This window comes from Loxodonta africana, chromosome 3 (genome assembly GCF_030014295.1).
Source record: "Loxodonta africana isolate mLoxAfr1 chromosome 3, mLoxAfr1.hap2, whole genome shotgun sequence".
Taxonomy (NCBI): domain Eukaryota; kingdom Metazoa; phylum Chordata; class Mammalia; order Proboscidea; family Elephantidae; genus Loxodonta; species Loxodonta africana.
Window position 1 is genome coordinate 12,084,802 of NC_087344.1, and position 23,383 is coordinate 12,108,184.

At 63.4% G+C, this 23,383-nt stretch overlaps 2 protein-coding genes across 4 annotated transcripts in view; one reads left to right on the plus strand and one right to left on the minus strand.

Moving 5' to 3' along the window:
* Nucleotides 1–15,631, plus strand: part of EVI5L (ecotropic viral integration site 5 like) — a 30,899-nt gene extending 15,268 nt beyond the window's left edge. For 2 of the 3 annotated variants that reach the window (XM_064280495.1, XM_064280496.1), the window contains exons 4-19: nt 13–237; nt 391–465; nt 1,092–1,217; nt 2,557–2,700; nt 2,839–2,928; nt 3,852–3,949; nt 4,031–4,091; nt 7,062–7,115; nt 9,063–9,203; nt 11,477–11,605; nt 13,006–13,146; nt 13,216–13,371; nt 13,499–13,645; nt 13,733–13,828; nt 13,909–14,004; nt 14,127–15,631. In XM_064280495.1, coding sequence (XP_064136565.1) covers nt 13–237; nt 391–465; nt 1,092–1,217; nt 2,557–2,700; nt 2,839–2,928; nt 3,852–3,949; nt 4,031–4,091; nt 7,062–7,115; nt 9,063–9,203; nt 11,477–11,605; nt 13,006–13,146; nt 13,216–13,371; nt 13,499–13,645; nt 13,733–13,828; nt 13,909–14,004; nt 14,127–14,405 — 2,058 coding nt within the window. In that variant the 3' untranslated portion in view covers nt 14,406–15,631. Of the gene's footprint in view, nt 1–12; nt 238–390; nt 466–1,091; nt 1,218–2,556; nt 2,701–2,838; nt 2,929–3,851; nt 3,950–4,030; nt 4,092–7,061; nt 7,116–8,088; nt 8,122–9,062; nt 9,204–11,476; nt 11,606–13,005; nt 13,147–13,215; nt 13,372–13,498; nt 13,646–13,732; nt 13,829–13,908; nt 14,005–14,126 lie in introns of all 3 variants that reach the window. The other variant, XM_064280497.1, reaches the window with a different exon arrangement.
* Nucleotides 15,632–17,687: 2,056 nt separating this feature from the next.
* Nucleotides 17,688–22,395, minus strand: PRR36 (proline rich 36). The gene is made up of 6 exons (XM_064280494.1): nt 21,918–22,395; nt 21,706–21,805; nt 21,339–21,451; nt 20,222–21,255; nt 19,072–20,134; nt 17,688–18,912 (listed from the first exon to the last, which is right to left on the minus strand). The coding sequence occupies exons 1-6, from the start codon at nt 22,174–22,176 to the stop codon at nt 18,398–18,400; spliced, it is 3,084 nt and encodes a 1,027-aa protein (XP_064136564.1). The 5' UTR covers nt 22,177–22,395; the 3' UTR covers nt 17,688–18,397.
* Nucleotides 22,396–23,383: the final 988 nt, after the last annotated feature.

Consider the following 23,383-nt stretch of genomic DNA (forward strand, 5'->3'; position numbering starts at 1 on the left):
ACGCGTCCCCAGGAGCTGATCCGCAAGGGGATCCCGCACCACTTCCGGGCCATCGTGTGGCAGCTCCTGTGCAGCGCCACAGACATGCCCGTCAAGAACCAGTACTCCGAGCTGCTCAAGATGTCATCACCCTGTGAGAAGTTGATCCGCAGGGACATCGCCCGCACCTACCCGGAGCATGAGTTCTTCAAGGGCCAGGACAGTCTGGGCCAGGAGGTCCTCTTCAATGTCATGAAGGTGAGGCCAGGGTTCCCAGGCTCCTGTCCTCCACACCCAGGCCTTGTGCCCCTGGCCCTGCCTGGGGGGCCTGCACGAAGAAGCACTTCCCACCTTGCCGGCTTCTGCTGGGCCGCAGGACCCCGCCCTGACAGCATGTGCATTCTCTTCCAGGCCTACTCCCTGGTGGACCGCGAGGTAGGCTACTGCCAGGGCAGCGCCTTCATCGTGGGCCTGCTCCTCATGCAGGTAGGTGGACACAGCAGTGTCCCCTCCACCGAGTATCCTCCCAGGGTCAGAGCCTGGAGCCTCCATCTCTGCCCACCTCTGTCCCTGACAGTCCCCAAGCCAGGCCCCCAGTGGGTGGACATGAGGGGCTGGACACCTGTCCTGGCTGGGTCCTGTCTACTGTGTCATCCAGGGCAGAGACAGGGCTGGAGAGCCAAGCTGTCCTACTCCGTCACCTCCCAGGGCTGGATGGGGAACTCAGGACAGGGACTTAGGCAGTGTCACATCTGTGGGGCCTGAAATTTTCCTTCAGAGAAGCCAGAAGGCTTAGGAGGAGAGAAAGGAGACAGCTGGGAGTAGACTTTGGGCTCTGGAGCTGGCCACACCTGGATTCAAGTCCCAGCTCCACTGTTTTCTGCCATGTGGCCTTTGGCAGGTTACCTAACCCTCAGGTTCTCCATCGGTAAAGCGGGGTGGCAATATCTACCCCAGAGACAGCCAGGCCTGGCTCAACCTGGTCATTAGGCACAGTCAGTGTCCATTAAACATAAACGGAACAGGCCCCAGGTGAAGTGCCACACACCAGGACCATGAGAGGAGGAGCGAATACAGCCCTCACTGCCCAGTCTCCCACCCCTGCCTCCCAGATGCCCGAGGAGGAGGCGTTCTGTGTGTTTGTGCGGCTGATGCAGGAGTACCGGCTCCGGGAACTCTTCAAGCCCAGCATGGCCGAGCTGGGGCTCTGCATCTACCAGTTCGAGTACATGCTGCAGGTGAGCGGTCATCTAGCCCACTCCACCTCTGCCAGCCCACCCACACAGCAACAGGCCCATGGGTGCTAACCTAGGTGGTCCCCAGGACTGAGACAGCACATCTACACGTTCCAGCTCACAATGGGACAGCTGTCCCCAGGGGCTGTATGGCCCTGCCCCAAAGGATGTTTCCAGGACAGACCAGGGACCAGGCACTTAAAGTGGGGCTTCCAGAGCTGGCTGAGGCAGAGGGGTGGGGCAGGCTCCTGTACTGAGACACACCCCCCCGGCCCTCTCCCTGTCTGTTCCGGGTGTGTGGAGGGGAGGGAAAGTGTCGTCTGCCTGCCTCTGCTGATTACTGGGGAGCCGCAGACGTCTTTGTTTATAAATAGCAGCCCCCACAGGGCCCTGCTCCTGGCTGGCAGACCGAGTGGGCTCTCGTGTGCACACACGCACGCACACACACACGTTTATGTGCATGCTACAGTCTGCTCTGGAAACTGGGTGCAGGTGGGGCTGTGAGGCCCCACTCCTCAGGCCTGGAGGATGGAGAGGTGCTGTGCTCAAGATGACCTGGCAGCTCTGGCAAATGGGTGCCCTAGGCTCGCAGTGGGTCTCTGTTGCCCCAGAGGAGCAGCCAACCCCGCCTCAAGAAGGAGATGACACCACATTAACCAAGGCCATGGGGCAGGAGAGACCAAAAGTCCATTTCCTTGATGAAGGACATGCAGGGGGTCCTGACGCCTTCTCCCTTCTCCAGCCTCAGTTTCCCCAGTGGCCTGTCATCGCTTCTCAGCAGTCATCGTAGTCCAAGCCAATAGAACAAGCATCCCCTGAGCTTGGCGGGGCCCAGCTTCATGCTGGGAGCTACGGGTGGGCACAGGCAGGCAGGGGAATATCATAGGCACTCACATCACTTGATAATGGTGGGCTGTGATGAGCACACACCAGGGGCAGAGGGCGTGAGGTCACTCCCTGGGTGACCTTTGGGAAGTTATGTCACTACTCTGAGCCTCAGAATCTCCTTCCGGGGTGATCTGTGGATTCATGAGTTGCTGCAATGGAGCAGTCGGGCCAGTGCCTACCTGGGGTGAGCACCCAACACCTGCCGGCTGCTCTCACCACCTGCCTGCGTGCCTACCTCATGTGGCTCAAAGCTCTGAAGGGCTCCAGCACCTAGCACACACAGTGCCACATACAGGAGCAGGAGAGGGGAGCCAAGGGCTGCCGGACAGTCAGGGAGGGCTCCCTGGAGCTGGCAGCACTGAGCCCAGCACAGGCTGGTGGAGGGGGCTCAGTGGGCAGGGACAGCCACCCCAGGCCCCTCCTCACAGCACCCACCTGCCTCCCCCACTCACAGGAGCAGCTCCCAGACCTGAACACCCACTTCCGCTCCCAGAGCTTCCACACATCCATGTATGCCTCGTCCTGGTTCCTCACGCTTTTCCTGACCACCTTCCCACTGCCCGTGGCCACCCGCATCTTTGACATCTTTATGTATGAGGTAAGGACCTGGCCTGGCCCGGGAGGCCCCAGGAGGCTCTGGACCCAGACATTCTTGCCCCACACAGGAAACGGGAAACAAATCCTGGGCTGGGGAAGGGCCGGAGAGGGAGATACAACACCACTGCTGCCTTCCCAGGGGCTGGAGATCGTGTTCCGTGTGGGCCTGGCCCTGCTGCAGGTGAACCAGATGGAGCTGATGCAGCTGGACATGGAGGGGATGTCCCAGGTGGGCTGGCGGGGGACATCCCTGAGTGTCCCTGGTCCTTTCCTACCAGCTCTACCCTCCCTATAGGAACCAAGGGGTTCCTGAGCAGCAGGCAGGCTCTGCTGCAGAGACAGAGGGAGACCCCTGCCCAGGAAGAGGTCCCACCCCTTCCCCCTGCCCCAGCTCTGGGTCCCCCAAAGCGTGAACATCCCCACTGGTAAATAGTAGGACCAGCCAAACCACGGGGCTTGGGCTGTGGTTTCTGCCCCAGTTGACCGGCCAGCAAGGGCACAGCAGGGGTGAGGGGTCAGGGCAGCCCCACACCTGCCCTGCCTGCACGCCGGAGCAGAGGCTGCCTACTTCCAGTCACCCCACCCCGCACGCAGGCCCTACCCCCTCCAGCACCCTCCAGCTGGTGCTCAGGGAAGAATGCACAAAGGCCATGGTTGTGTCCACAGACACGGGCATCCATTGTCTGCAGCTGCCGGATGGGGCCAGCTGGGCGGGGGAGTGGGAGCCAGGCTGCCCCCGAACCACGACAAGCTGTGGCCACCGCCACTGGCACTTAACCCTTTGCTGAGGCAATGCCTCAGCCTCCCCTTGCCCCTGCTTGTCTGGGTTTTGCTAGTCCTCCCTCCTCCTCCCTCAGAGAAGGTTCTGGGTGCTCAGACACCGCCCCAGCCCAGCCTTCGCCCTCAGGACACCCCAGCCTTCGTCCTCCTGGACATTGAAGCCCTGGCCTTCTGCACTCAGTCATTCAGTCCCCCCCACAAGCACTGCCAGGCATCCACACAAGCAGACCCTGCACGGGGACATGGTGGCATCCAGGCAGACGGTACCCCTTCCTCGCCCAGTACCCAGGCCCCACAAGGAGGCAGACGCTGCAGGGGCTCAGCAGGCCCGCAGTCAGAGCCGCGTCTCGGTGACTCCCTATGTCCCCACAGTACTTCCAGAGGGTGATCCCCCACCAGTTCGACAGCTGCCCAGACAAGCTGATCCTCAAGGCCTACCAGGTCAAGTACAACCCCAAGAAGATGAAAAGGTCAGTGCCAGCTTGGCAGCCCAGGGGACTGGGGCATCCCCAACAGCAGGACAGTGATTACGTCGGCCTCCCCCTCTGCAGGCTGGAGAAGGAGTATGCAGCCATGAAGAGCAAGGAGATGGAGGAGCAGATCGAGATCAAAGTGAGTCTGTGGGAGGGGACAGCATGGGGCGCCCTGGGGGGCTCCCCACCAACACACAGACCTTCCTTGCTTGTGGGCTGGTGGCCACTAGAGGGCAGCCCTGCCCTACACATGCAGAGAACCAAGCTATCCTTCTTTCCTAAGACAGGCATCCCTCCACTCACCCCCAGCGCAGAAGCCTGCCCCCCAGGCTCTGTTCTCAACGCCAGAAACGGGAGCTACTGAGGCATCCAAGGGCCTTGTTCTCCTGGGCATAGTGGGGAGAATAAGCTGATATAAAGTAGAGGGCGCCTGCTATGAAGTACCCCAGGTACCACGTGCAGGGAGATAGAGAACGGCTGGGCCAGAGCTAGCCTGGAGAAGAATGTTCCAGGCACTAGAACCCAGCTGAAAGGGCCCGAGGCAGCAGTGTGCTGGGGGCTATGGGAGTATCCAGAAGGCCGAGAGAGCAGGAGCCCCCCAGGCCAGCAGGGACCAGACACCCGGGTGTATGGGCCAGGTTTGGGAGCTCCCTATGCATGCAGCACCTCTGAGCCCAGGCTTCCTTCTCCTTCCTTCTGCTTTTATCCCTCCACACGTGACTGGTAACCCACTCAGCAAGCATTTATTGAGCACTTGCTGTGTGCCAGAGCCACGGTAGAGACTGGGGGATCCCCCCAGTCCGGCGGGAGACAGGCCCAAACACAAACTCCAGCATAGCCTGGCTCTGCCCTCTTCAGTGGAAGTGGCTCAGACTGGAGTCCAGCAGACTGGGATTCAAGTCCCAGGTCTACCATGGATGGCTGCGTGAATTCACCTCTCTGAGCCTCACTGTTCTCTTCTCTAAAATGGGGATGATACTTGCTCTGCTGTTCAAATTATTATTACCCCCACCATCATCATCTCCACCTTCCTAGACAGGCAGGGGTAGAACCTAGATGAGAACCTGGCTTACCTGCTGCCCATACCTGAGCAGGGGAGAGGGCATCATTGCCCTAGCCATGTTTGTAGGTTCCCCAGAAAGGCTCTTGGGCCCTGATTTTTGTAGCCTCTCTCTCTCTCTCAGTAATGACAGCGTGACAGATAACACCAGTCCAAACGTGTGTCTCACTCACATGCAGACAAGGGCCTGCTGCCATCTGGTGACCACGAGGGGCACAGCAGGCCCTTGGGCATCAGGCCACATGCCCAGCCTACAAATTTCCCAGGGGGAGGACCTGAGAGCCCCTCACCGGCCTTAAAGGGTTCAGGCAGGTGCCTTCTCCTACCACCCGACCCTTTGTTCTTTCCCCTTACCCCCATGGAACTCTTGGTCCCTCTTCCTCTCTTGTTGGTAAGCAGAAGAAAGGCATGCTGGTTGTCAGGGCACCTCCAGCTCCTCTGGGCTGGTTCTACTTGGTGCAGCAGTGGGTTGAGGCCGGAGGGAGAACAGGGCAATCCAGAGGTCAGGGGTCAGGACTCCCAATCACGGTGAGGCACAGAGACCTGTGCCTTCACAGCTCTGACCCCAGCCCACTCTGACTCAGTTTCCCCTCTGACTCAGCGTGATCTCCTGAGATGAGTCAATGACTAGATTTTCTCTGACCACAGTTGCTTCCTGGGAATGTTATGTGTGATTCCATCACATTTTCTCCCAGGAAGAAAACAAGGAAATTTCCTGTGTAATCCACGGGGAGGCAGGACCCTCACCAATTTGCTAATCTAAACGAAATCTGTGTCTGATTTCTTATGTGTGTAGGTAGACACTAGCTATAAGACATGTATAAACTTCACCTGAGGACGCTGATGTTCAGTGGTAGAATTCTCACCTCCCGTGCGGGAGACCCGGGTTCGATTCCTGGCCAGTGCCCCTCAGGCACAGCCACCACCTGTCTGTCAGTAGAGGCTTGTGTGTTGCTAGGGTGCTGAACAGGTTTCAGCAGAGCTTCCAGACTAAGATGGACTAGGAAGAAAAGGCCTGGTGATCCACTTCCAAAAATCAACGAGTGAAAACCCCGTGGATCACGATTCGATCAGAAACCAATCATGGGGATGGCACAGGACCAGGCAATGTTTCATTCCATTGTGCATGGGGTCACCACAAAACCAGGATCCAACACAACTGCAGCCAGAGACCAACAGCAACCTCACCTGCATCCCCAAAGCTGGCCGGGTCACCTAAAACCACAGCTACTAACCGGAGTCTGTCATTGCAGCAAGAGAGACCATCTCCAAAACCTGACTGGGGAAAATGACAACCATTGAGTGCAGCTTGCCCTTGGCAGCCCACAGAAACGTAGTTGTTGAGCCAAAGGAAATGGGTGTGGTCAGCAAAGACACTCTCGCCAGGACTCACACTGTGAGAGGAGTTTGTCCTGGGAGATTTGAACCCAGGGGCCTGGAGCAAAGCAATGAGGGACACAGGGCAGGGAGTGCCATCTGATAGTGGTGTCAACAGAAATGCAGAGATACCGCACTGGCCGGGGACAGACCCTAGTGTGGGGCGGACACAGGCTCCCAAGCAGGGAGCAGGGGCTGACCACAACCACAAACAGCACTCACATAATTTTCCTGAACCAAGGTTTGCTTTAAAAAATAGAATAAAATGAACGGCCCTTCTAAACAGAAAGGAGCCCCAGGATGGTGCAAAGGGTTAATGCACTCAGCTGCTAAGCAAAAAAGGTTGGAGGTTCAATCCACCCAGAGGAACCTAGGAAGAAAGGCCTGGCAAGCTACCACCCAAAAACCAGCCATTGAAAACCCTGTGGAGCCCAGTTCTGCTCTGATATAAATGGGGTTGCAGTGAGTCAGAATCGCGGAATGGACTAGAGGGAAACTTTTTTTCTGAACCGGAGTTGGTCCCTATATGTTTTCTGAAATTCCTGAGCTAAAAGGGAAGATGCTGGCTGAGCTCCAGCGCGAGTGGCTCCGTCCTGCCCAGCGTGGGGGTGGGAGTGCGTGGGGGTGCACGAGTGGGAGGCGGGTCTGACATGCTTCCCCCTCCCCCCATAGAGACTTCGGACGGAGAACCGGCTCCTGAAACAGAGGATTGAGACCTTGGAGAAGGTGAGGGGCGTGGCCACCAGCCTGTGGCACCGAATCCGCCAGCCGGGGAGCAGGACCCAGGAGCCGAGGGCCGGCCCGCCCCTGCCCCCTGTCTTTGAACTGTGAATGAACCCCACCCGGCCCGGCCCCGCCTCGAGCCCCGCTGAGATTTGGGCTGCGGCTTAATTGGAGGCTGCGGCGAAACTTCACTTGGCGCTGCTAGCCACTGTAATTAACCCTGGGATTGGGGTTTAGTCATCGCCCGATTAACTGCAAACGCCGGAACCCGCTTGTCTTTAGTGCCCCGCCCCCGTGCCGCTCGGGTAGGGGAGGAGGCAGAACTGCTTTGACTGAAGTGCCGAGGAACTGGGCAACAAGGCACCCCACCCTGCAATTTGGAAGTCTCAGCCTCAAAAAAAAAAAAAAAGGCAGAGTAGAGGAAGAGGGGGCGGCACTGCCACCCCAGCCTTGATCCTGGATCCCGGCTCTTTAAAGATGGGAGAACGGGGGCGCCCACTTCCTGTCCCTCCTCCTTTCTGGGTGGTGGGCCCTCCTTGTCACTTGACCCTCCGCTGACCACAGGAGTCAGGCCGTCATAGGATTCTACTGCCCTTGACCCAAAGCTCGGGTCTCCCCTTGATTCTTGGCCACAAGGCCAGCGCCGCCACCCCAGTCCTCTGGGGCGGCCCCTCCTCACTCGCATTCCAGGCGCCAAGGCCTCCCACCCGAAGGGTGGGGCGGTGGGCGGCCCAGCCCGGCCCCTCCCCTCCCCACACACTCGCACCCAGACCCCTCTCCAGGATGGACTGGCTCTGGCTTCGGTCTTCCTCCGGGTCCTCTCCTGCCGGGTCTCTGGTCTTCACTGCTCTCTCCCTGCTTCTAGAGATAGTCCACTGCGTTAGTGACCAGCGTTCTTGTCTGTCTCTCCCTCTTCTGTCCCGCGCCTTCCGCTCTGCTCCTCCCCCTGTCGCTGGGACCCCCCTCCACCGGGTAGGAGAGCGCTGCTCTGGCTGATAGGTTAATCCAGGTACTGTAGCTTTTTGTCTCCCTCTCCGACTCCCTTCCTGGCCTCTGCCCTGCACACGACAGCCAGTCACCGCCTCGCCCCTGGCCGCTGCCATTCTGAGGGGATGGGGGTAGGCCTGGCTCCGTGCATGGGGGCAGCTGGGGATGCTTCTCAGGGGAGACAAAGGCCTTCCTGGGGGACGTTTGAAATGGAGAGGAAATGTGAGGTGTGGGGATGCAGATTCACACATGTGTGTAGAAACCCCCCTTCCTTCAGGGGACACGGGTCGGGACCAGGGAGAGCTCCGGGACCCTAAGAGTGTGTCAGCTCCAGGCCCTGGTGTGTGCACTTTGCTAAGCTTCCCCACTACACACACACACACACACACACACACACACACACATTCATAATACCTACACACTGACACACATGTGTTCACACACTCATTCCACATTCTCACTTCTTTGCACACACACACACAGCTCCCCCTCCTGGCCTTTCACACTGCTCTCTGCTTCTACCTGCAAGGCCTGGCATCTTCTCTCACTCACCTGCTTCTGCTGCCACCTCATCTTGAATGGCTTTACCTGAAAGCTTCCACCCACCACCTGGTGGCTCCGAGCCTGGAATGGGGGACCCAAATTATTGGGTGGGGTGAGGGGATGAGGCTGTGGGGAGGCCTTGGGAGAGGTGTGTCCGACCTCCCAACCCAGGAAAGGCTGCCAGCCCCAAGGATCGAGCCCAGGCCCCTCAAGGTGTCCCATGCCTGTCTGCCCCCTGTCAGGGCAGGCTGGAGCTGCCCAGCTTGGGGGTACCCCATCCCAGGCTCTGGGTGCAGGAGGCCTTGCCCTCACTTCACCCCACCCCACCCTCTCTGAGCCCAGACTCCCTCATGCCCCTATGGCTGGAGGCAAGGCTGGAGGTCCAGCAGAGGGTCACGGCCCCCTCCTCACTGTGCTCAGGGGCAGGTGACACGGGCACAGGAGGCTGAGGAGAACTACGTCATCAAGCGGGAGCTAGCGGTGGTGCGGCAGCAGTGCAGCTCAGCGGCTGAGGACCTGCAGAAGGCGCAGAGCACCATCCGGCAGCTGCAGGAGCAGCAGGTACCCCCCTGCCCTCAGGCCTTCCCGCAGAGCCCCTGGCCACCTCTTCCTTTCTGGGTGCAGATTCTCCCCCAGCACCTCCCTGCAGCAGCCCGGGGAGGCGGGGGCAGAGTAAGGTGACCCTGTGAGTTCTGTTTTCTGCCACCCAGTGATGGTGTCTGGTCATCTGCCCAGACAGAGGGGGCGCAACTCCAGCCCCAAGGGCTTCCTTCACCACCAGCCAGATCTTTTTGGGCCCAGGTGGCAAACTGACTTCATCGCACCCCAGGTGGGCACCCATACATGGCCTCTGCTGATGGGGCTTGTGAATCCTTGGGGGAACCATGGCACCTACCCAGGGTTGAAGGGCCAGCCATGCAGAGTAGGAGCTAGGACAAGGGACAAGGGAGGGGCTTCCTTCTCCAGTGCCAGGGCTACGTCTCCCTGGTGCCATGCCCCAGTACTCTGGGTCTGGTCTGTGCTCCTCTGATCTGGAGGGAGGGGCAGCCCAAGTCTGCTGTGAGGTCAGGATCCAGTGGTGGTAGGGCCCAGGGCTGGAGCACTGTGTTCCCCACCCCACCCCACCCCCCGCAATCCGCTTCCCCAGGAGGGGCTCTGAGAACTCTTCCCTGCAGCTGCCCCCAGCAGGCGCTGCAGCCCCAAGACCAGCCCCTCACAGGTGCACACACACCTGGAGAGCGGGGAGAGATGCTGCTGGCTCCTCGGGCCTCTGCACCCTATGGCTGGACCAAGCCCGCCCTGGCGGGGGTGTGGAGGCCCCGATTTGGAGAAAGCACAGCGATGCTGCCTGTTGGGCCAGTCAGAGAGCATTTTCCAGCCGTGCCACCCACCAAATGGCTAGCACCGAGGTCAGGCCTTGCAGAGGGTGCAGAGATAGGTGGGGCCCAGGGCCATACCCCTAGACCCAGCAAGAGCAGCTGCAGGCACCAGGAAGTGGCAAGGGGGTGGGTAGCCCTGGGCTCCAGGAGGGGCTGCTGGGGGAGGTGCAGCCTGGCCTGGGCTTGGAATAGGGCCTAGAGCACATCTGGGCCAGGACTGCCAGCACCCATGAACCCCAAGACCCACAGTGGTGGAGGCAGAGGTCCATTATCCGATAGGCAAGGTAAACATAGTGCTTACCTTGCTTACCAGATCATCTGTAGTGAACCGTCTCACATGGGTTTCACCACATCAAAGATTACAAATAAGCACAAGTAGCCCTGTGCCTACCTTGCTTACTGGGGCATCCCCCATGTCAGGGATTACAAATTTGAAAAGAGGCTTTGATTCTGTAGGAAGGTGCTGTGCGGTTAAGAGAGAGACAGATGCCAGCAATATCTAGAAGCAGACTCTTTGATGTGGTGAAAAATGTGGAATTGCTCACTAAGCAAGGTAAACGCCGTGCTTACCTTGCCAACTGGAAAATCTGCCCCTGGGTGGAGGGCAGGGAGCCGTGACGGAGGCCCTCACTGGGAGGGGAAGAGAAGTGGCAGCCAGGGGCAGCCGGGGCTGGGAAGGCCGAGGCTGTCATCCAGAGAAAACACAGCCGCGCGCAGCCAGAGTGGGCACGACTCCGGTCCCAGGGCCTTCCCGCACCACCAGCCAGATCGTTTTGGGGCCCAGGCGGCACCCTGACCTACACGGCACTCATCGCTCCTGGGGCCCCTCTAGCACCTTTCAGAAGCCTTCGGGGCACTGAGCAAGAGAGTGGTCCCAGCAATCTTCCCCCACCCTTGCCAGTTCTGAAATGAAGACACCTGCCGGCGGAAGTGGGGGTGCGGTAGAGTGGGAGGGAGCAGATGCGGCGAGCCGGGCAGGAGCGCGCGTGCGCAGCGCCGAGCCCCGCCCCGGCCGAGGCTCCGCCCCCACCCGAACTCTTAGGTTAGGGCACCCGCTGTACAGCAGGAGCGCGGCCTCCCAGAGCCTGTCTTCGGTTGCCACCCCAGTCATCCCGGGAGGCCACACGTATCCTGGGGCCATGGAAGGTTCCCTTCACAACGTCCCCTCCACGCGGCTTGCCCAGGAAAGAGGCTGCACCAGAGTCAGGACTCCCAGGAACCCGCAGGCGGACGGGGACCCCAGTGGGGTTCAGCCCCCTTCACTCCTGTCAAGAGGGTGGGAGTCACAGGAAAGGTTATCCAGGGTTTCTCTTCACCTCCTCTCCACCCGCAGCCTGGTTTCTGCGATGCCCGAGCCTGAGCCCTTGTCCCAGCCCACAGGCTCTGGGGAGGGGGCCAAGGCCTTGGCCCGCAGCAGCTGGCATGGAGGCCCAGCGCAGCCCTCTGCCCACCCAGGATAATCCGCGCCTCACCGAGGACTTCGTGGCACACCTGGAGACAGAGCTGGAGCAGTCACGGCTACGGGAGACAGAGACGCTGGGGGCGCTGCGGGAGATGCAGGACAAGGTCCTGGACATGGAGAAGGTTAGCCTGGGCAAGCAGCTGGGGGGGCCTGGGCAAAGAGAGCTGGGGTTACTGGTGAGCTTTGGGAGGTGCAGGAGGTGGAGAAGCGGAAGCCAGTTGGGCCAGCACAAGGTCCTCTGGAGTCAGGACCCCTGCCCCCAGGTGAGTCCCCTCAGAAGAGGTATCATCTGCTGAGGCCAGAACCCAGGATGCCCTCCCTGGACCAGCCCCACTGCTTCCGTCCTGCCTGGACCAGGCACATCCTTGGCCCACTCCCCCGAGCCTTTCTCCCTCATGGTTTTTCACAGGGTCTGAGAGGATGGGAAGTTGAGCTCCTACCCCCAGACCCTCCCGAGCCCTAGAGATGCACTCGCGCACGTGCACGCACACATACACACACACACACATGCCTGGCCACCTGCACAGGAGGCCGCAGGACCCACATGGGTACCCTGCCCTCAGTAGGAGGCACAATCACCAGCAGTGTGGCTGGCCTTCATGAGCTTCAGGACACTGTGTCTCACCCGAGTGTGTCTCCCTGGGGCCCTGGCTCCCAGATGGAGGGAGGGGAAAGCCCAAGCGTATCAGGGCTGCTGCCACCACTACCCAGCAGCAGATTGGGGTCCACTCTCTTCTCACTGCAGCCCTGCCTCCTGGCTCCCTCCCCAGCTGCCCACATTGACTCAAGTCTCTCCCACAGAGCTGCAAGAGGAAGGGAGGCACCGGCCAGCCACAGGGCAGCTGGGACCACTCTCCCACTGCCCCCTGGGGCCTGCACTATTTTGGTATCCTCCCTGGTGTCTCTGCCACAGCCTTACCAGCAGCCAGCCCAGACCTGGGCTTCCCTCCTGCTGCCTCCTCCACATGGGAGCGAAATGTGCACACAGAACATCCTGTCACACCCCACCCACCCCCAGACCCAAAGGAGGGTTAGTGAGGGCTTTGTCCAGGAAGCTGGATTCTGGTCCATGAGGCTAGAGCACAAATTCCCTGTCACTGAGCTGGTGGAACACAGGACAGCCTAGGCTGGCCGTCTGCTGGCTCCCAGGGAGGGGCAGCCTATGGTGGGGAGGGGGGTCTTCTCACTCAGGGCTTGGTGCAGGTCCTTGGTCTGGCCATGGGGAGGGGGAATTTCAGGCTGCTTTCCCTGTGCTATTAGCAGGAACCTGGCGGTCTGTCCTGCTGGCTTTCCGGGGGTTGCCCTAGAGTAGGTGCTTCCTTACACACCTTTCACACAGGAAGGGCTCAGATTGGGGTCACACAGGTGGAGTCTGCTCCCTGTAGCCTCTGTGCAGGGTGCCACCTTCCCCCAGCTGGGGACTGCCAAAGGCAGAGCTCCGAGGAAACTTGGGTTGGGGACTCGGCCCTGCAGGAGGGACTGCCGCTGCTCCCTTGGGCTCTGACCGCCTCCCTTCACGCAGAGAAACAGCTCGCTGCCGGATGAGAACAACGTGGCGCGGCTGCAGGAGGAGCTGAAAGCGCTAAAGGTGCGCGAGGGTGAGGCCGTGGCCGCGGCGCGGGAGCTGAAGCTGCAGCTGCAGGAGCTCTCCGACACCTGGCAGGTGAGGGCCGCGCCGCCTCGGGCCGCTGCCCGGCTCCTCGCCCAGGCTGACTCCGGCCTCTCCGCGCAGGCCCATCTGTCCCGCGGCGGTCGCTGGAAGGAGTCCCCGCGGAAGCTGGTCCTGGGCGAGCTGCAGGACGAGCTGATGAGCGTGCGCCTGCGCGAGGCCCAGGCCCTGGCCGAGGGCCGCGAGCTGCGGCAGCGCGTGGTGGAGCTCGAGACGCAGGTGGGCCGCGTGCGCCGGGTGACCGACGGTGGCCGCACTGAGTCCAGTGCTTGCGGGTCTAGGGAGGGGCTTGGTGGCCTCGGCCGGCCCCTTGCCTGGGCCGTGACCCCTGCCCTCCATCCCCCAGGACCACATCCACCGCAACCTGCTGAACCGCGTGGAGGCGGAGCGCGCGGCGCTGCAGGAGAAGCTGCAGTACTTGGCGGCGCAGAACAAGGGGCTGCAGACGCAGCTCAGCGAGAGCCGCCGCAAGCAGGCAGAGGCCGAGTGCAAGGTGCCGCCAGCCCGGGGGACTTGCCCCGGGGACCCGCCCCGCGGACCTGCCTCGCGGACCCTGACGGCCCTTTCCCCCGCCCTCCAGAGCAAAGAGGAAGTGATGGCCGTGCGCCTGCGGGAGGCTGACAGCATGGCAGCGGTGGCCGAAATGCGGCAGCGCATCGCCGAGCTGGAGATCCAGGTGAGCGGCGGGAAGCGGGGGAGGGGGGCGGGCCCCAGAGCTGGGCCCTGCCGTGACCCCAGTGACCCGGCCGCCCGCAGAGGGAGGAGGGCCGCATCCAGGGCCAACTGAACCACTCGGACTCGTCGCAGTACATCCGCGAGCTCAAGGACCAGATCGAGGAGCTGAAGGCTGAGGTGAGCGCGAGGCGGGCGTTCGGCGCTGGCGCCGGGTGGCTAGACCCCGGGCGAGCACTGGGTGTCCTCGGCTTCCGTGGGTCCGGCAGTCCACGCCTCAAGCGCGCGCGTCCCCCGCCCAGGTGCGGCTGCTGAAGGGCCCACCGCCCTTCGAGGACCCGCTGGCCTTTGACGGGCTCAGCCTGGCTCGACACCTGGACGAGGACTCGCTGCCATCTTCCGATGAGGAGCTGCTAGGCGTGGGCGTGGGCGCCGCTCTGCAGGACGCGCTCTACCCGCTGTCCCCGCGAGACGCACGCTTCTTCCGCGGTCTGGATCGGCCAGCCAAGGACAGCGAGGGCAGCTCGGACAGCGACGCTGACGAGCTGGCCGCGCCCTATAGCCAGGGCCTGGACAACTGAGGCCGCGCCCCCGCCAGCCAGGAGCCCGGGGGCTGTAGCTGTTGGGGGTGCCCGGGGCCCTAGCCTCCGGCGCCTCTGGGTCGAGGTCCTGAGCCACGCCCACACCTGGGGCCTGGCGCGGTGGGGCTCAGAAGGCGGTGCCGAGCCCCGCGGGGTCCTCAGGATTCCTTGGCAGCCTCCCTTCCCAGCAGTGTTTACCCATCTTGGTCCGCACCCCTCCAGGACCTCCTGCGTCCCAGCGGTGCCTGGGCCAGTCACCAGCGAGGGCAGAGAGTGACCCAGAGTTCCCAGGACTGGGCGAGCTGGAAGCTCCCATCTCCAGCAGGCCTCTTTCTGGGACAAGGGTGGCCCTACCAGGAAGAGCCCAGGAGCTGGAGGGAGCCGAGGCAGGAAGGGCGCCTCTGGGCTGGATGCTGCTCACTACTACCAGATGTCCCTCGGGACACCGGGACCCTTGACCAGCCCTTGGCCGCTGGGGACAGGTGGCGGGCTGGGCTTTCCTGCCTGGTGCAGGTGTCATGGCCCCTGCAGCAGAAACCAAAGTCCCCCTTACTGTGTGCAGGGCCACTTGGGGTGTGAGCGGCCAGGAGGAGCCAGGCTAGGGCTGGGCAGTGTCTGTCCATGTTTGGGAGGTGGAGCGGCCAGAGCGGCTGCGTGGAAGGGAAAAAGCCTTGCCCCTCGCCCCACCCTTTCCTGTGAGACACTCCCATTACCCAGTTCTTTGCCGCTGATGGAGGAGGGCCCTCTCAGGGCTAGCCTCTCCAGGGGGTCCTCATCTCCGCTTCCCTTCCTTCCCTTTGCCCCCAGACCCCCCATCTCAGGCCAGGGCCAGGCCCCAGGTGAGGCTTTCCAGTGGAGCTGCCGCCTCCGCGCCTCCTCGTGGTGGTCCCGTGGTCTCTGCTAAGTCAGAGCTGAGAACGGTGCCAAAGCCCAACTATGCCCCCAGACCCCCCACCCCGGGCCTCGTGACCCTCGGGGCTGACCCTCGGTGCTCCTGGAGCCTCGAGTCGCGTCACAAGCAATCTCCCTGGCGCTTCTGGGGTAGGGATCCATGCTCAGTCCCCCCTTCCCAGTCGCCCACTCCTCAGTGTTAAAGCCTGGGGACACTGCCCACCACCATTTTGCACACTGCCTGTTCACACTCCACATGTCGCCCAGGCGGGAAAGATGGAAAATAAAGTGTATTTACACGGTCGTGGGCGAGGGGCGCTGAGTGGGGCAGGCCTGGGACTTGGGGGACCCCAGCAGCGGAGGGTGGGAGGGGCAGCGATGGGGTGTTCTTGCAGTGCCTTAGAATCGGGGTGGGGGGGTACAGTCACAGCAGGAGGGCCACAAGCTGCTGGGGAGAGTGTGAGCAAAGGTGTTGGGTTTAAGAGAGGGTTAGTATTGGAGAAAATGGGTGGCAGAGTGTCACCATGTCAGACTTAGAAACAGGACATTTATAATAGCATTTTGGAAGGGTGGCTTTGGAGATGGCAAGGACAGGGCGGGGGGTCATGATTCTTCACCTAGGTGACTCAACTTGGGCCTCCCCCGAGATAATGGAGGAGACACACCAGGATGAGGGCGCAAGGTAACTGTCCAATAGATAAATGTGCAGGGAAGGCTTCCTGGAAGAGGTGGTGCCAGAGCCATCTCCAAAGGCGAAGCATAAGGGTGAGACATGACAGGGATCAGCAAGAAGCCTCTGAAGGAGGGACAGGAGAGAGCGGGCAGGGCCAGACCCGGAGGGACCACTCGAGCCAGGAGCAAGAGTTGGCACTTTGAGGACAGCGGTGAGGAGGCGCCATCAGATGGGGCGCAGGGCTGCGGCTAGTGAGGAAGCCGGTGCAGACCAAGCTGGGACAGTGAGTGGGAACTCCCACTGGGGGAGGGGGGCTGGAGAGGCAGAGTTCTTCGCGGGGTCCCCCCACGGAGTGTGTGGGACAGCTGGAGATGGCAAAGCAAGCTTGGGTCCAGGCAGATGCAACAGGCCTCGCCCTCTGCACCCAGTGTGGGCAATGCCCCCCCCACTGCCTGACACTTGCTGAGCCACAAGTGGCAGCCACGTCCCACCTACTGTCCCAGCACATTCAGCTCTTGTGGGTTTGAGCAGCAGCCCGAGAAGGCAGATTCAACAATCAGACTGAGCCATTGTCCATCTTCCCTGCTCCCCCAGGGTAACTTCACCCCACAGGCCCCCAGGGTGGGGCAGGTCCTAGGGGAGTCATCCAAGACTCTGTCCTGCTCCTGATGGGCTGTCGCCTGGCCTTGAGGCCCTGGCTGCCTGGTGTGTCAGGGGTCAGCACCTCCTCTTGGGCTTGTCTCAGGGTCTGGAACCCAGGACACCTGAGTCCTCACTGGAGCTGGGCTGGAGAGGAAACCTCTATGGTTTGCCACAGAACCTGAAGCTTGAGAGCATGCTGGGCCCCAGTTGCCTCCCAGGTGAGCAGGTGGCAGTGCCCATTGGGGACAGGACCACTTTCTCCTGGGACCCCAGGCTGGAAAGTGGCCATGTCTGGGGGGAGAGCAGCCTGGACTTGGCGGGTCCGTGCCTGACAGAAACCTGGCTGCAGGGTGAGCTATGGGGACTGGGTCCAGGGAGAGACAGGGCCTAGGGCCTACCATGGGTCCTACTCTATCCTTCTACCTGCTAGCACTAGGGGTTGCGGTCTCTACCTTGCCTCCATCGTTCTGGGTGCGAAGCAGGAGACTCTCAGGGGTGAGTTTCCTGCAGGGGCACCTGGGCGGAGGGCACCCCTGGCAAGGGCTTGAGGGGCACAAAGGTGGGGGTAACTGGGCTGGGGAAAGACAGGAATTCTGACTGGGGCAGGCAGGTGAAGACATTGTTTGGGGGCCTGGTGAGGATGCCTGAGGTGGTGGACAGGGTAAGAATGCCAGGATGGAGGTGGAGCCAGAGCTTCCTGAGGACCCCTGATTGTGGACACCAGCGAGGTTGCCTGGCTGGAGGGGCCTGAGGAGGACACCCTGAGTTGGGTGAGGGCCATGGGCTTAGGCGCCGACAAACGGAGAAGAGGGTCAATCTGAGGACCCCCTGGTCTTCCACCCAGCCCTGGGAGAGGCCGCTTCTTCCCTACAGCCCCTCCTGGGGCAGTGGGTCAGGCCCCGGCAGAGCCAGGCCCGAGGAGTCCTCAGTCCTGCAGAGGGTCTCAGGCCCAACTGCCGGGCTGCCTTCTGCACTGCGACCTCCAGGGTTGGGAAGGTGCTGGACAGAAAGAAAGAGGAGACCACAGAGCTCAGCCAACACCTCCGTCCCTCCCCTCCCGCACTGGGCTCCCGCCTCCAGCCCCATCCTCGAGCAACCTCCAAAGAGCCGGCCGTCCTGGCACCCAACGCAGCGCCCCAAGGCGCATAAGGTAAGTGGGGTGCGCACTGTGAGAGGGGGCCGCGCAAAGGGTTCCGTGCCCTCCCAGGAGCATCACTTCCCCTGCGCCATGCTACGGGCCCTTTCTGCTCCGAGAGTTGTCACCAGAAGCCGGACGTGAAGAAGCACATATTCACACACATGGGTCGGGGCGACGCGCGGGGCTACAGGACACAGCGGGGCCCCGCCTCGTACATCCCTCCTTCCCCTCGGGAGAAAGGCCCTCAGCCAGAGCTCCGACCTGCTCACACCCAGCCGCCAGCAATGCCCAGCCCGAGCCCACCCCGCCCCACCCTCAGCGGTGACAGCGAGTTTTCAACCACCACCACCAACATACCAGCTTTATTGCAACCTCAGGCTGCCTGGGAGACGATACACTGGGCATGGGGCGGGGCTCGAGGGCGTGGGGCGTGTCCTAGGCCAAGGGGGCGGGGCTAGAGGGGAGAACCTGGGCCAAAAGACCAGGGCTCTGGGGAGCCTGAGGCCAATGGAACCGGGGCGGGGTTCTAGGGAATAGGTGCAGGGACCTAGGGTGTGGGGGTGGGGTCTAAAAGAAGCGTGACAGAGGCGTGAGAGGGGGCGGGTCCTAAGGCAGGAATGGGTGTAGACCGCGGGGCCGGAACATGGCTCAGTGAAAGGTCTCCACCTCCACCACGGTCCAGTCACCCTGCGGGGAGGCCACGTCGTCCGGAGAGAAACTGGTGACCGAAGTGATGCTAGCACGGGACTCGTCCAGTGGCGACAGCAGCTCGGCCCAGCGACCCAGCTCAGCATCGCTGAGCGCAGACCGGGCACTCCCCACGCCGCTGCCTCCGCCCGCGCCCCCTGAGTCCCTGCCGCCGCCGCCCGTCGACCCCTCAGCCGCCGCCAGCAGCAGCGTCCGGCTCAGCAGGTGCTGCACGACGCTCGCCTGCAGCGCCCCCAGCGGCAGCTCGCCCAGGCGCGCCGGCTTCGGGCCCCGCGGGGCGGCCCCGGTCCCCGCTGCCGCCGCCACGGCCGCCGCCTTCCCACCGCCCGCACCGGGCCCGGCATCCAGAGCGCCGGCGGCTGGGGGAGCCGCCTCAGGTCCTTCAGCCTCGTAGATGGTGCACAGACCGTCACCGGAGGCGGGGCCGGCAGCGGGTGACCACGGCAGGGGCGCTCCTGCGGGGAGAGGCTATGTCTAGGCCCAGGGAAAGCCCCGCCCTGCCGCGAGACCCCGCCTTTCTTAACAGACGCCCCGCGCCGAGCCGCGAAGCCCCGCCCTTCTACAGTCGCAGCCCACAGGCCGGTGCTGGCCCGCGGGTCCGGAGGATCGCTCACCTGGGGCGCTGCGGACGACCAGCGGCGGAGCGGGGCCTTGGCTCCAGGCGGCTGGGTGGCAGGCGGCGAGCTCCGCGTCGGCGGGCGGGGAGGCCGTGGCGCCACCCTCGGGCCCGCTGTCGTAGCCGCGCAGCTCCTCGGGCGTGCTGGTGGCGCTGCTGCTGTGGCCGGCCAAGTCGGGGCCGCTCAGCGTACTGGACGGGCTTCGCGAGGGTGGCGGCGGTGGGGCCGGGGCCAGCGCCAGGGTTAGCCGTGGGCCGGGGATCGGGGCATCGGGACCCGGGGTCGGGGGTCGGCGTGGGGACGGCAAAGGAGGTGAGGCACGAGGAGAGGAAGGGGCCTGAAGAAAGGGTGAGGCTGGGGGAGACAGAGGGGCCCGCTGAGGAGGTGAGGCAGGGGGAGATGGAGGGGTGTGCAGAGGCGGTGAGGTTGAGGGAGAGGGAGGGACCCCCAGAAGGGATGAGGCAGGAGGAGAAGGAGAGGCCCGCAGAGGGGGTGAGATTGGGGGAGAGGGAGGGGCCCGCAGAGGGGGTGAGGTTGGGGGAGAGGGAGGTGCCCGTGGAGAGGGTGAGACTGGGGGATAGGGAGGGGCTCCCAGAGGGGGTGAGGCAGGGGGAGAGGAAGGGGCTCCCAGAAGGGGTGAGGCAGGGGGAGGAGGGGCCTGCAGAGGGGGTAAGGCTGGGGGAGAGGGAGGGGCTCCCAGAAAAGGTGAGGCAGGGGGAGAAGGAGGGGCCTGCAGAGGGGGTGAGGCAGGGGGAGAGTGAGGGGCCTGCAGAGGGGGTGAGGCTGGGGGAGAGAGAGGGGCTCCCAGAGGGGATGAGGCAGGGGGAGAGGGAGGCACCTGCAGAGGGGGTGAGGTTGGGTGAGAGGGAGGGGCTCCCAGAAGGGGTGAGGCAGGGGGAGAAGAAGGGGCCTGCAGAGGAGGCGTGGCCATAGAAGGGGGAGTGGTTTGTGGAGGGGGCGTGGCCAAGGGAGAGGGAGGGATCTGCAGAGGCTGTGAAGCCAGAGAAGGTGGGACCTGTAGGAGGGGTGTGGCCAAGGGAGAGTCTAAAGGACAAGGATCCTGCGGAGAGAGTGTGGTCAGGAAACAGAGAGAAGCCTGCAGAGCAGCTGTGGCCAGAGGAAGATGGTCCTGCTTCGGATGCGTGGCCTGAAGAGATGGAGACAAGAGAGCTGGGGTCTGAGTAGGGGGCGTGGCCAGAGAGGAGGGCAGGCCCTGCAGAGGGGGTGTGGCTAGAGGAGAGGGCGGGTTCAGCGGAAATATTGCCGGAGAGATTGGAGCCTGTGGAGGGGGTGTGGCTGGTGGCGAAGGAGCCAACAAAGGAGGTGTGGCCAAGGGAGAAGGAAGAGGGGACAAAGCCAGAGAAGCCTGGGTAGTGGGCATACTCTGCAGAGGGGGTGAAACTGATGGAGAGAATGGAGCCAGAAAAGTGGGCGTGGCCAGGGGAGAGGCGCAGGCAGTAGTAAAGGACTTACCCTGGCAAAAGGGTGGAGCTTGCAGAGGGGGTGTGGCTGGTGGAGAGGGGAGGGTCGTTCGAGGGAGGGTAGAGGAAGGAGGGGTTAATGGAAGAGACGTGGTCAGAAAACAGGTGAGGTCGTGGGAAGGGGATGTTGCTGTTGGGGAGGGCAGGGCCTGAAGACCGAGGTTGACGGGCAGAGGGGGCGTGGTCGGTGGAGAAGGAGGGAGCGTGGCAGGCAGCCGGGAGGCAGTGATTTGGGTAGGTGGTGCCTGCTGTGCGCTCCGACCCTGCGGAGAGGATGTGGCCAAAGGGGAAGACTGGCTCCGCCCAGAGGCCGCGGCCTTCCTTGGGGGTGTGGCCTGCGGGGGGCGCAGACCCTGGGGTCCTTTTGACTGGGACTGGGAAGGATGCCCCGGAGCCCACGGTGTTCCTCGGGCCGAGGCCCCGGAGCGGGCTGGAGAGGACAGAGGGGCAGTGCTGGAACCCAGGGGGCGCAAGGCTGGCCTCTGGAGGCCCCCGCCAGCGCTGGGCCGCCTCCTGGCGGTGGGGCTCGGTTCAGCGGCGCTGCGCTCCACCGCGCTGCTCCCTGATCTCCTGGGGGCCTCGGTTAGGGGCCGCGGCCGGGCACTCGGAGCTGCCAGGGGGAGTCCCACCTCGGCTTCGGGCAACCGGGACCGACGGGTGACGACCGGGGATGGAGCACCGGAAGTGGGCCTGGAAGAGTCTAGAGGCGAAGCAGAGGGCCAAGGGGTCACCACAGGTCCTCCCTCACTGCCCAGGAACCTCGCTTCTCCCCAGGTCATGTACCTCTCCGCGGCCCGGCGCTAGGGCCGCTCCTTCTGGGAGCCCCCGGGGCTTTTCCTCTGGCCACAGGCTCCTCAGCTGAGGGTCGCAGTCCCTTCTGGCCAGCAGGCCCCACCCTGTGGAAGGGAGGGGCAGTGCTCAGGGCAGACCCCTAGCTCCTTGTTTGACCTCCCAAGTCTCCATTTTTCCATCTGTGAAATGGGGCATTTACCCTCTCCACAGACTAATAACGGCTTTCACACAACTTGCGCCCAGGAATCTGCAAACGTTCAAACGCCCCCGCAACTTATGTGTAAAATTAAAAGGTTTCAGATAGTGACGCAAACCCTTGCCTAGGGGCTTTTTTTTTGGGGGGGGGAGATGTTGTTACCTGGCTGTCCCGCTGGCATGTGCCGGGCTAGACTTACAGCCCGGGCCCGGAGCCTTGGCAGGGGCCCGCTCCACTCTCGCAGCTTCTGGGGGCCTGGAGGCTGAGGGGACAAGCCGAATCAGCTGTGCCCCGGAAGGCAGGAGGTGGGGCTAGTGCCTCGGGAAAAGGGGCGGGGGAGATAGGGCTGGGGTCGGAGAAAGAGGCTGGGGTACCTGGACTCCGGGTGCCTGTCCCGGTGCTCTGCGCTGGTCCCACCCGGGGAGCAGCCTTGGGGAGAGTGGCTCCCCCCATGCCCCCGGCTCGCTCTGCCAGGGGCCTTCGCCCAGCTGCTCCCAGAACTCGGAGGGCTGCGGTGGTTACTGGAGGAGGGGGTCGAGGAGACCCTGGCGGCCTAGGGGTCGGAAGGCCAGGAGGGCGAGAAGCCGGTGTCCGCGCAGTGGCCCCAGCCTTGGCCTTGTCCCTTTTGTCCATCCTGCACCTGATGAGCAGAGTGACCCATCAGCATCCCAGGTCCTGCACCGCGATGCTGCCTGCGGGGACTAGGGTCCTTGCTGCCTTTTCCCCAGCATCGCCACTCACGGGCGCCGGAACCTCAGCCTGCGCCTCCATCGCTTCCCTCCATCCTACCCACCCACAAGCGCTGCTCTTCAGCTGGTTGTCTCCAAGTCCCAACCCCATCACCTTCCCCAAATGCTGGAAGCCCTGCCCGCCCTGGCCCACCGCCGCCCCACTGCCCCTCCTGCTCCCTTCCAGGACCCGAGATCCACGCCCCCAACCCTCGCCCCCTCGGGGACCCAGACGGCCAGTCACTGGGACAGGGAGCCACCGCGGGCTCCAGAGCAGGGGAGGAGGCCCGGAGCACCCTCCCCGGCCTTCCCCAGGGACCCCGGCACCTGCCGGTAGAAGGAGCGGCTCCGGCTGCCCGAGAACGGATTCAGGAGACAAAGAGCCGCGTCTCGGCTGGCCCCCTCCCCGCCCAGCCCAGCCCGCGCCCGGCCCTCCACCTGCTCTGCTGCGCTCACCTCCGGCTCCGGCCGCCTACCGCTCGCACACCGGGTGCCTGGGACGGGACGGGTCCGAAGCCTGGGCGGCTGCTGTAGCCGAAGAACAAGGGGAGGGGGCGGCGGCGGCGGCGGCGGCGGCGCGGGGGAGCCGGCCGGCCCCGCCCCTCGGCCGCGGGACGGGAGGCGGGCGTGCGCGCGAGGAGGCGGCCGGGCGCGCGCTCCAACCAGAGCCGGAGCCGCGGGCGGGGGCGCGCCGAGGGGCGGGGGAGAGGCGCGCGCTGGAGGGAGGGACGGCGGCCCCGGGGTCTGGGGGCGACCTGTGTCTGCTGCTGCCGCCCGAGGAATCCCGAGACCGGACGCGACGGACCTCCAGGAAATCTCTGGGGAGCCCCTCTCGACCATCTCACCCCTCATCCCCCGACCCACACACCTGCCCCGGTCCGCACCCCAACCACCTGGCAACCCAGACCCTCCCGGACGCTGATAGGCTGGGTCCTGGCAACCAGGGGGCGGGACCAAAGCGCCTCTGGCTCAATCGACCAACCCTGACGCTCCGTGGCCCTGGTCTCTTCGCCTTCGCGACCTCGGGGGCCGGGCTCCCCGCCAACCAACGTCCTTGGGGGGCCTTTGCCCCTCTAAACACCTGGAGGCTTTTCCCAGACCCCGGAAATCCC